The sequence below is a fragment of the Lissotriton helveticus genome, chromosome 7 (genome assembly GCF_964261635.1).
Source record: "Lissotriton helveticus chromosome 7, aLisHel1.1, whole genome shotgun sequence".
In the NCBI taxonomy this organism is placed as follows: domain Eukaryota; kingdom Metazoa; phylum Chordata; class Amphibia; order Caudata; family Salamandridae; genus Lissotriton; species Lissotriton helveticus.
In genome coordinates, this window is record NC_136068.1 from 1297715920 (window position 1) to 1297728106 (window position 12187).

The 12187-nt window shown below is 44.8% G+C and overlaps 1 protein-coding gene across 1 annotated transcript in view; it reads right to left on the reverse strand.

Annotated features, from left to right (window-relative positions):
• Positions 1–1989: 1989 nt before the first annotated feature.
• The window catches only part of LOC144767358 (peroxisomal acyl-coenzyme A oxidase 1-like), a 575229-nt gene continuing 565031 nt past the window's right edge, over positions 1990–12187 (reverse strand). Inside the window, exon 14 of the mRNA XM_078650828.1 lies at positions 1990–2194. Coding sequence (XP_078506954.1) covers positions 2144–2194 — 51 coding nt within the window. The 3' untranslated portion in view covers positions 1990–2143. The remainder of the gene's footprint in view (positions 2195–12187) is intronic.

A 12187-nucleotide genomic window follows, 5' to 3' on the forward strand; every position in this document is an offset into this window, starting at 1 on the left:
TCTATACAGAATACCGTTAGGTGTCAGCTTTATTCTATGTGATACCCTAACCAGGGCACCTTACTATGTAGAAGCATCCAAACATATTTTGTAATACCTAATATAGGTCATCAACTGTTCATTTTATTTAAAATTATATCTGGCAGACATGAATGAGGCAGACGGAGACGTTTTGAAATTAGCCAATGCAGCATTCCAGTTTAATGACAGTAAAGCACTGACAACATTAATTTCACCTCTGCGTATACCTGCCATTTGCTCCCTAAAAACAAAAACATTACATGTAATTCATTATTTCAACCTCTTTTTTGTAGAAATTCTTAATATTCAGTTGGAGTTGACCTAATACATCTGAAAGTATCCTTCACAAATGTAGTGTTGCGGTTAAATTAGAGATTAAACTAGACAAACACTTTCTATAAATTAACTTTGGACAGTGCAACATGAAAATAAACTATTACTTTTTATTCAGTCAATATTTCTATATTTTGAGATATTTTCCGTGAGGATTAAAATTATGCAATCATATTTCTGTGATGGAGGCAGGTTATATATCCCTTTTGTAAACCCACAGAACAAAATTGTAAGTGTTTCCCCAATCAGCACACTGAAAACAGATCAGCTTAAAGGCACCAATTAAAACAACTAGAAGTTCTAGCAAGGCGTCACGAAATGCTACTAGTGTATTTTGTTTTGATCAAAATACCTAAGGAAGTACCTAGGTGCTGTATCGTATTTATAACAATAGTTAGATGGCCGACAATGAATGAAGTAACCAGGGATCCCGTTGTACAGACTTCAATAGAGACATTTTTTCAATTCACGTCTGAAGTATGGACTTGGTCCTGCATGCTCCATGCGCAATACTCGAAACCTCTAGGTGCTCTTCGGTGTTGTTTGGAGTGAAACATATGGGGCTCCCAGGAGTGCACCACATATAGTGATGCTTTATTCAGCTACAGCTGCTAGACTGCAGTAAGCAGTTTCAGTCAACAGAGTGATTTGTACTTTCATAACTTTTGTTAAAACATTTTGGCTAAAGTACTATGAATAGTTTTTGGGGCAATCGGCCTCTCTCAGCAGTCTCCAGGTCCATACCAATACACAGTATTTGCAGCCTTCAGCTGTAGGACGAGGTGTCTTACAGACCAAGGTTCAGGGTATCACTCCGCTGCTTCCAGGTTGAGGCAGCACTTTAACCACAAATTAAGAAAAGTAAGGCCCCATGCTGATTATGACTTTGGCTGCCTTGGAGCACGCCGTGACACCAGCGCCCTGCTCCAAGGCCCCCAAAGTAATAAACTTCCCACCGGATTGCGAGTTAAAATCCGGTGGGCGATCCTACGGCAGTGTTCCCACTACAGTGCCATTGTAAGGCTCATAGCAGAGCCTCAGAAAGGCACCACCGGGGGACTGCACACATGGACTGTGAAGTCCATACTGTGCAGGAACAGAGGGTGCAGAAAGATAGGGAGGAACCCCATGTGCCCCTCTGCATGCCCCCGTGCACAAAGGCACCTGGCGGGCCCTAGCCCACTTAGATTTCTCACCACCACACTTTTCATGGTGGGCTCACCTCCATGAAAACTCTGGCAGTGAGGAAACTCTTAATATGCTTGGCAGTGCCACAACGGCACAGCCCGCATATTGCGGGCCTCAGACCACTGCAAGACCACCAGGAATCGTGGATCCCTGGCAGTAGCAGCAGACCTATGGCTGTCCGACCACCCAACTCGTAATACGACGGGCCAGCCACCAGTACGGCAGTAGCCACACCGCCACCGCGGTTAACTCGGAATCGGCTCCTAAATATTCAGTCATCATAGAGAAAATACTCACCCAGACAGCAACATGAGCCTAACAGCCCTCACTGGGCCAAGAGATAGCGTGTGTTAATTTTCATATCATGGACACTGCCTGTATTGTGAATGAGCTCCCAAATTCATACAGATCATGAGTCACTCTAAAAATGTTCATAGCAACTGATCATTCAAAATTAATGATTGTGTAAATGTAAGCAATATGTAAAACTGATTTGGTAATTGACACTGACAGTAGTACAAAATGAAAGTCTGAGCATGAGTATCCTAGGCTAAACATCGGCTCCAGCTGAATGTGACTGTCCTTCAGATGCCTGGTCTTCTCATAGCTTGCCTCGTAGGGGCTTGAGGTACTTGGAGAAAGAATCATGAACCTTTGGAGGCAAAGGAGGGAAAATAAACAGAAACATGCATTAAATACATACAGCAAAATAGTGACATTTAATACTTTTTCCTCGAAATTGTCAAGTTATGATTGATGAACAGTAAAAACTACTTTAGATTATCAATTTCTCAAATGGCGCATCACTTTTTATATGACTGCCATCGATCAGTGTGATTAGTACATCTTGTCCCAGTGATCGTCCACCAATCTAAGTTATACTTCCACATACAGATTTACTCTATTCTTTGACACAGATCGTGCTTTTAAGGGGATTGCAAGTCTTCACTGTTGAGTTCCACACCCTGCATAAAATCTAAATAAGCAGATTTAATACCAAGGGATGGCTGTTACTCCTTTGCCAATTCATGCACCATAAGTCCAGCTATGTTGTTGTTCATGAGAGCCTTGCAACCATTCAAACGAATCGTCACGTTCAACCCTCAATTATTACTTGGGAAGTGATTGCTTACATAAGATTTGAACCTATTAAATAGTTTATTCAATTCAGTACATCAAAGAGGCCTGAGACCTCCGTACTATCGCACTATTTTTGACAGAATCCCATCCATATCTGGTTCTGCTGTTTTCATCCGGTTCGGTGAAAGTCTATGAAACTGCCCACCCAGATGATCTTTAACCGTAAAGAACAAGTTACTTACCTTTCGTGACACTCTTTGTGGTACATACTTTATCTAATTGCAGATTCCTCACCTTCAGAATATCTCCAGGCGTCATACTGGATCTGAAAGACTTTAAACAGCACTCCGTCAGCGGCCTCTGATGTGGAACACAACAATAAATAATTAGGGGTACCACTGGGAAAATTCCTAAATTGAGACTTTTTAGATTGAGCAAAAGGCCATTACACAGAATGGGGAGGTGTGACAAATCTGCTCTTAGATAGAGTATCCATCAGAAATAGTCTCACCGAAAGTCATTCAATCAATCAATCAATGGATTTGTAAACCGCGAATAATCACGCAAGAGGGTATCCAGGCTCTGAGGAGCAGAAGTTGCAGTAGAGTTCAGTTGAACAGTCAGATCTTGAGTGCCTTCCTCCACTGTTGCTTCGGCGGATGAGAGGGATGTGAGCGAGGGACAGGGATGGGGATCGCAGGTGTCTGGAGGGCTGGTGGAAGTTCAGGCATTGGTTGATGTAGGCATTCCCTTGGTAGTGCAGGGCATTGTAGGAGTGGATCAACAGCTTGAATTGCATCTCTTCTGTATGTGGAGCTAGTGGAGTTTCCTAAGGTGTGGGGTGATATTGGTCTATTTAGGGAGGTCGAAGAAGAGTCTGGCCATGGGGTATGTTTGTTCTTCTGATGGATACTTTTAACCCCAGATTTCTCACCTTTAGAAAAAACACCAAAGCAGTACCTCTCAAGGTGGTGGGTGTGTAGAATGGCTCAGATCAAAAAATCACGGTGGAACGACCATGCAAACTGCTCTTCCCATTAGACCTGGATTGTAAGGTGGTAGTGCTTTGTGAACATGAGTACTGAAGCCCATATCACAGCCTGACAGATGTTGAGGACAGGCACTACACATACCAGCATAGTTGTAGCAGGGTTGGCCCAGGTGGAAGGGGCCCTCAGTCCTTTTGGAGGTTGCTTCGTAACCAGTGCATAGCAGAACTTAATGCTGGGAACTATCCATCCTGCCAGTGCCTGTTTAGGCACAGCCTTCATTTTCTATGCCTCCGAGAACCCCACAAAGAACTGATAGTCCACGAGAAGGTCGGTGAAGTGATCAATATGAAAGCTTAAAGCTCTTTTGGGATCCAGACCATGAATTCTCTCCACTTATGAGGGATGAGGTGGAGCAAGGAACGTTGGGAGAGTGATGGATTGCAAAAAGAGTGACTACTTTCAGTAATAAGGCCATCTGGTCCTCAACACCACATTATCTGAAAAAAAGGTGGTTTAAGGTGGCTGCACAGACAGCTCGAAATTCACTCATGCAGTGAGCTGAAGTTACAATGACAACACAGCGCGAACCAGGGCACGGGGCACGGACCACAGCCCAGGCACCATTGCAACTTTCTGCCTCACTCTTGGTGCTTGGAGGCGCATAAAGTCAGATGCGTGACCCCACTGCACGGGACCTCTTATGATGCAAACTGGGGCACGGACCACAGCCCCCAGTCCCCCTTGCAACTTCCTCTCTCAATCTTGTTGAACGCGAGGGCCCGCTACGCGGGACATCTCACAACACCAACCCAGGCTGCCGACCACTGCCCCCAGGCACCCTTGCAACTTCTTGCATCACTTTTGGAGCCCGGAGGTGCATAAAGTCAGATGCGAGGCCCCTCTGTGCAAGACCTCTCACAACGTGAACAGGAGCATGGACCAGAGCCCCAGGCACCCTTGCAACTTCCTGCCTTATTCTTGGCGCCTGGAGGCGAATTAAGTCAGAGAACTGTAAGTACTGCAGGAATAGGCTATAAATACGTTCAAATACCTAATTTAATCTTATTTAATTGGTCACCCTATTTTATTTAATGGGGAAGAGAAAAGCATCAGATAAAAACATGGGAGTTGGCAGCCTAAGGAAAATTTCACGTCATGCTGGAGAAAACTGTACTCTTGACGAGACTGGCGAGATTATTGAGGAGGTTGAGTGCTTGTTAGCCCCTAGGACAAGGAATAATGGAACACATCGCCAGGGGGAGGAGAAAGGTCAGGCGGGGAATAGTCCCAAACCATTGAAAAGTATAGCTTCTTATTTTAAGTTTTCACCTGGGCCCATTGTTGTAACACCCCCTGAAAACCAGACCGCATATAATACATCAAATCCTCTACAGCAACTTGCCGATCCAGCCAGTATTAACGAGGAACATTTAATTATTAATGTGGGATGCTCTAACCAATTCATGGTGTTGATAACAACACATCACTTTCAAACAGGGGACTGGACAAAACAAGGTCACACACAGCCCAGAGTTCTGCAGGTCTGGATGAACAATTGAATGGCTTAAGGGATGAAATTAAAGCTTTAAGGGAGAATATGGATAGGATGGCAAAGCTGTTAACCGATAAGCTGGACATTTTAACTGCTTTGATTATGGGACCAACAAAACTTTGGGGAAAAAACTGTGCGAACTGTGCACCACTTGGACACATAACTCTCATGTAGAGCAGATATGTCTCTCAGGCTCTGGGGGCAAAACTCACCTTTATTTTTCATGATCCCTGCTACTGCTGCCGGTCTCCCCCTGCCGCCGCAAGCCTCCTGACTACTCGGCGCGGCTGCAGTTAGGGGGGGACTACACGTCCCAGGAGACTTAGCGTCAGGAAGCTGCTCCCGTCCATTCCGCACCCGGAGGCGCTTAAGATCGGAGGAGAGCCGCGCGCTGGCGTCGCCGGGCTAAGCCCGGGCAAAGGGCGGGCCGTCTGTGGTCGGAAGAGGCTGGGCTGGGTCCACCCCTAAGTACTTGGGTAAGGTGAGTGGAAAACAAGCACTATGGGGAAACTCACGGCTACTATAGCCACCACGTAGCCCAAAGAGTTCTACCACCATCACCTTTTGAAAGCATGCTTGAAAACGCCGTTAACATGGTCACCTCGGAAATTGAGATTACTGAGAGGAGACTTTCCATGGGCCAACTATTATCCCATTCGCACACGTTAGATGGGTTAGAGAGGGATGATTTAACGGTGCCTCTCCCGTTGTCACCTACCGTATTAATTAACAATTCTATCCATCACGAAAAGCTACCTGCGGGCTCTGTGACTGTTAAAAATGCAGTACTAATATCAGACTGCCAACAGGGGCTCCAAGTTAACAATAGTGCTATCAATCCAGTCTTAACTACAAAAACTGTGGGGGAGAAAAGGATGAGAGGACCATCAAAAAAGACTGACAGTAAGAGGAAACAACCATCCCGTCAAAAATCTCAACCGACCCCTTTGAGTATGTGGTCACGCGGAGCGATTGGAACAAGTGGGGCACCAGCTAGTCCTACTGTACAAATAAATGACAGCACCGTAGATTTGACCACAACAGAAGTTGTATCCAACTCTATTTGCACTCAAACCGAGGTAATATCTGAAAACGGCGCACAAGGAAAATCAAATGGAAATTTAATTGACACTACAGTGGACTCTACTTTTAACCGTTTGAAAAATCTAATGGATAAACAATTTAATGTTATTTTTAAACGTCTTGATAGATTAGAAAGTTTGGTAAAGAAAGAGGATGCCAAAAGAAAGGGGGTCACTATCATCGACCAAATTAGGGGTGAACGGCTTTTAAAAAATATGGAAGCAATTAACAAGGGCACTACGGGGGAAAATGGCAATGGTATACCGTCCGGCACTAACAATGCATGTGAAAAGTGTGGTAATAATAAGAATAGCCTGTCACCTAATTCTACGTCTGGTCCTATGGCTAGTATGTTGCCCTTGCCAAATGCATCTGTTGAGAATAGGCCTTCTAGTAATAACCCTTCACACAACCCCACACTAGCCACCCCTGTATTGCCTGCCCCAGTTCCCACGAAATTGGCTATTGGTTCAAATGGTAACCCCATTTCTGACACTCAGGTTAAAAAACCTGCTGAGGTTGTTCTTCAATTACCCCTTGAAGCATGTCCCTATGTCGTAGTTTTAGCTGGTGTACCCCCACTGAAGAAAGACCAAATTGAGTCCTGGGGCCAACTTAAAAACAAGTGTATTGATTGGTTGTCTAAGTATAAGGGGGTAGAGTTGTGGAAAAGTAAATTTTGCCTTGCCATATGTGCCTACGTGTTCCCCATCCTATGTTATATGTGCATGATCGATATGCATATATCCCCCTATGATCGATTAAAGACGCAATTATAGTTGTGTCCAATTCTAGTATGCCAGTCTCCAGTTCTCGTGAAAGCAACGAGTATTAGGCCTATGTTGCCACGTTTTACAGTGTGCACGTTATTCATTGAATTGTCCCCGTTTCTAGGCCTCAAAAGGGCCCGGACACCAGATTCAAGCTCCAGTCTCCTGAACCCATTCCGAGGAGCGATGCAGCCCCCACCTGCATCCCTGACCCTTCACTTACTTCCGCCGCGCAGCGCGGGGCCCGGCCTGGCTCTGCCTGCCTGTCTGCCAAGAGTATGTTATGCTTCTAGTTATCAGTCCAGCCTCTCGTCTTCACATTCCTAAGCTACTGAACCGCATAAACAGTTCAGCTATAGTCTAGTCTTTCTGTCTCCATGTAAGAGAAATACTGTATTAATATTCATAGAATATTCCTAGTACACGCAATACATGAAGAATAATGCATGCTCCAGTCTTAGTATCAAGTAGCTTCTGCCCTGATAACTTTCGGATTCTATCAACATGTACTCTAAACACCAGATACCAGATATGCCATAGGTACATGTCGTCCTGACCTCTCAGACTTTCGTCTCCTCTTCTAGTGCAGAAGTCATAGCCCCAGTTCTCCCTAGTAACACGTCATTGCCCGTTTGCGCGCACCACTAGGTTAAAGGTTCCAGCTGCTCAGGTAGCCCCCTCCATGTTTCCGCCCATTTCATGACACCTCTGTGACGTTCTCATCACATGCCTAAGTGCACGCCCTGTGCACGCCTTCTTTCCACACCCATGTCTCCATATCTCACGTTTGTCACAAGTTACGCCTACTGTATGTAATGTAATGTAATATTGTACTATATATATGCTGCACTGTCGATGAAATGGTGCAGCTGCCATCCCGTGCCTTCGATGTCACTTTATTTCAGGCTGTCCTGATCCTGTCCCTTCCCTTATGCCTGATTAAAGCCTGATAACCTCAGATTCCTCGGATCTTGCCTCTTATTTATTGAGCTATCTGTTATTCTTAATGTATTCAATAATAGTACCGGTAATTAATGATTTATTTACCACATAAATGGCGCCCGAATAGGGACTTACCTCTTCCCCACGCGCCGGCGATCCAACGCAGGCCCCCTGACCCTTCTACAGCCGTGACGGAACCCTATGCGCAAGTGCAGATATTTCTGCTTCAAGTCTCCCTCAGGCCTACGGAGGAGACGGAAACTGCGGTCCGGTATCCAGACGAGGCGGTGTGGAAGGCGGTTTGTCCCGACCAGAGCCCAAGCCGAGAGAACAAGGTCCGAGGTATCCGGAGGCCCACCTGTAACCGAAGTTTCCGAAGTTCGTAGTCCGACGTCGTAGCAGTCCAGTCTAGTCCGAGGCCTTCCAGTTTCTGCTTCCTGGTGAGTACCGTCGTGGGGGAAGTATCTAGACAGGGTCATTAGTTTGATCCTGGTCCGATGGGTTTGGGTACACAGATCCAGTCCGAAGTATTCACCTAGGTGGATACGGGTCCGACGTGTCTCTTTATGGGACCGGTATGTTCTGTACTGTTTTAGCAGTGCATCCAGTAATTCCAGTAAGTTTCGTTCTCGAGAAATTCATGTGCTCTGTTTTCAGTGTATCAGTGTATCAGGTAGTATTTCTGTTCGAACTGTTATTAATGTATTTTCATGTCGTAGTATGAGTGTTTTGTTCGCTATTTTATTACTGTGATTATTGTGTATTGTGTTGCAAGCATATAACCGAAATGCCTCTGTTCCCGAAATTACGTCAGTTAAAGACCAGAAAAGGGTTACTCGAAGAAGCAGTTCCTGTCCCTCCTAGGGACAGTCCAGGACATTTTATGTATCACAAGCATGGCTTAGATGCCATAATATATCTAGACTTATGGGCGGATTATACTAAGGAACTAGAAGAGAAATATAGATGGCCCGTATCAGGTACATGGGATGCCGAGTGAAGCATTATGGAAAAAGAAAGCCAGACAGTCCCAGAAAGATGCCATCGAGTTATGGCGCAAAGAATCTCATAAAAGAACCGAAAAAGAATTCAGAAAAACCGAATTAAGTAGGGAATCCTCAGAGAAAGCCCGAGAAAGGGAATTAATCGAAGAAGGTGAACGAGTTAGAGCAGAACAGTCAGATAGACAGAGAAATGCCCTTATTAAAGGCATGTATCCTCTTCTTGCCGAGGGCTTGCCAAAAGCAACCCCGGAAGCACCCTGTAATGTACCACCGCCATTGGTCCCGACTAAGCTATGTCATAAACCGACTGCAGCTGATATTTTTCTTTCGTCCTATTTGGACGACACAGTACCAGCATATGCAAATCCTGTTCCGCCTGCTCCTGTTAATAATGTAATCCCTGTTCCTCCAGCCGCTGGTCCCGTGGGTCCAGTCAATGTTACAGTACCTGTTACAGCACCCCCGGCCCAGCCTACAGTACATGCACCCGTTATGCCAGTCACTCTACCAGCCCGTACAGTATTCACCGACGATTCTAGTTTAGGAGCCGCGGGGGGAGGTTCTCCTCGTACCCCGCCTCAACCGAAGCGTCTGACGCTACATGAGCTAGCGTTACAGCGCACGCCAAAAGTGGCGACATACACAGATCTCAAGCGACTTCTTACTGATTGTATATATGATCCAGTTCCAGGCGAAGATCACATGATCTTATATTCAGTACGTCTAAGACGGGTGGCCAGCTTTTTGACCACCCTGCCCGATATGAAAGAACATCTAGACAGAATATATCGTTTTATCCGTACAGGAGTGAATCCAGGAAGTATTCACGAAGCTATGGTTCAAAGAAAAGTCGAGACTCAGCTCATGATTTTAAAGTTCCTGATTAACTGTTTAATAAGAGAGCAAGATTGTCCAGAAAAAGATCAAGAAGAACTGAAAGTCCTGACTAGGTGGAGTGACAATATAGCCGATGGAAAACACAAGACACAAGGTTGTATAGAGAGTATGTACAAGAAAATTTGTAAAGAAATAATACGTATACACAAGAAAGAGGAAGAAAAACGAGCAACCGAGAAAGAGAATGACTCTTCTAGTGAAGAGGTAGACAACGAGAATCCCGACAGAATAGCGTATGTAGGTAGAACTAGACTTTCCGACCGACATTCACGCCTAGATTACAAGAAAGCTTTTCCTCCTCCAGCACCAGAACAGTGTTCTCTTGAGCAAGTATTCCAAGCTACCGATCACATTCTAAAATCACGAATAGGGTATAGCGAGCTTAGTACAATGCATGAACAAGAACTAGCCCGATCAGCAGTCCGATGGACTACTGATTCTACCACTTTTCCAGATGAAATAGTGGCTCAAATTTTTCTGAAACTCCCCCCAGCCGAGCAACGTCTGGTGGGTATGTATATGATCCAGCACCTCATTACGCTGTATGAGGAACAACATTCTGATCCAGGTCCGCTACATGATGTATTGAACGAGTTACTCCAGTATAGATGGAAAGGTCTAGGTACCGATTTAATTAGTGTCATTCTAGAACAGCGCCACAAATACCGAACGTTTCTGAATCCACATTTTGTTCACGTCTCACCCCCAGAAAGTAAACCATTCTACATAGACAGACAGAATCCGTTACGAGAAGTACATCCAGTCAAGAAAGAGGGTGGTGGTCTAGAACGAGTATTTGTTTACACCCCTATTACAAAGATGGAACTCTTAGAAATGAAGAAGTTAATTCCCTGTCATGATAAAGACCCAGCAGGGTTCCACCGTGAATTAAAAGACATGCTCCGTATGGGAGAATACACGTACCCTGATATCATTAAAATGTTAAAAGTCCTGTTGCCTGCGGGCATATATGAAAAACTCAAAGAAAAAGAATGGGAGGTGGGAGAGAAAAAGATAGATTGGACAGCATTAGAAGCTGAAGATAATTCACGAGTTCCAGGTACCGGTCTTGGGGACAAAGCTAAAGCTTTGCCCGAATTGTTAATCCAAGTTTTGCCAAGATTACTAGCCACGAAAAAGGAAGATTGGGATGCCATCTCAGCCTGTAAACAGAAACAAGACGAAGATACTAGTGATTTTTATTCTAGATTTGAGAAATGTTTTATTATTAATAGCGGTCTGAAAACAAGTAGTGAGTCATACCCTCATCTTTTTGTTACCAAACTAGTCGAGAATTCCAGTCCACAAGTTAAAAATCGAGTCCTGAAAGTCGAAAGTACCTGGCAAGCTAATTCTCCGTCACAGATGTTACAAATGCTCCAGTACCACCAGAACAGAATCAGGGAAGAGCAGGAACACGAAAGGAGACGTATGAAAGACACGAAAATGAAAGTATTAGTTGCACAATCTGTTCCGCAAGACAGCCAGAAGAGGGGTCCGAATCAAGCCAGTCATCCTGCAGTTCCCGTTAAAGGGACATGCAATTACTGTAAACAGCCAGGTCATTTTATAAACGAATGTGCAGTTCTGAAACACAACATAGCTACTGGTAAGACTAAAGAAAGACCACGTCCGCCTAGACAAGAACAAGTTTCACAGACTTCCCAGCCACCACAGAATGTACAACAGACAGTTACAGTACCGCAGCCTATCGCTGCAACACAGCACGTTACACAGCAGATGTACCAATACGCACAGTCAGAGTATCCAGATTATCAGCCATACTCATGAAACAGCCTAGAGAGGGAGGTAGGCTTGCCTTTCATCGAGATTCCTGTAGATCAAGAGGGTCCCTATGTACATAGTCAAGTATTAGGGAAAGACAGAAAGTTTCTGATTGATACAGGGGCAAGTAGGACTACCATCAGTCATGACGAGGTTCCAGGGGCTCCACTCTCAGGCTCTAGAAATGTTTCCCTTGGATTTTCAGGAAAGCCTATTGTAAATGAAATATCGAAACCAGTTACTCTAGAAGTTGGTCCATTGTCCCGAACTACAGATTTGTTACTCACGAAGTCTTGTCCAGAAAATTTGTTAGGCATTAAAACATTGAAAGAATTAGGGGCAGGCATATGCTGCTCCCCAGAAGGGGTCCGCCTGTTCCTGCGTGATTTTAAAGGTCATTATGTATTACGTGATTTTGATCCAAGATTATTGAATGTACCACAGCATTTATGGGCGCAAGGTCCAACTGATGTAGGTTGTATGCATATCACACCCCATCGTGTGACTCTGAAGCAAGGTGTTGTTTTACCACGAATCAGA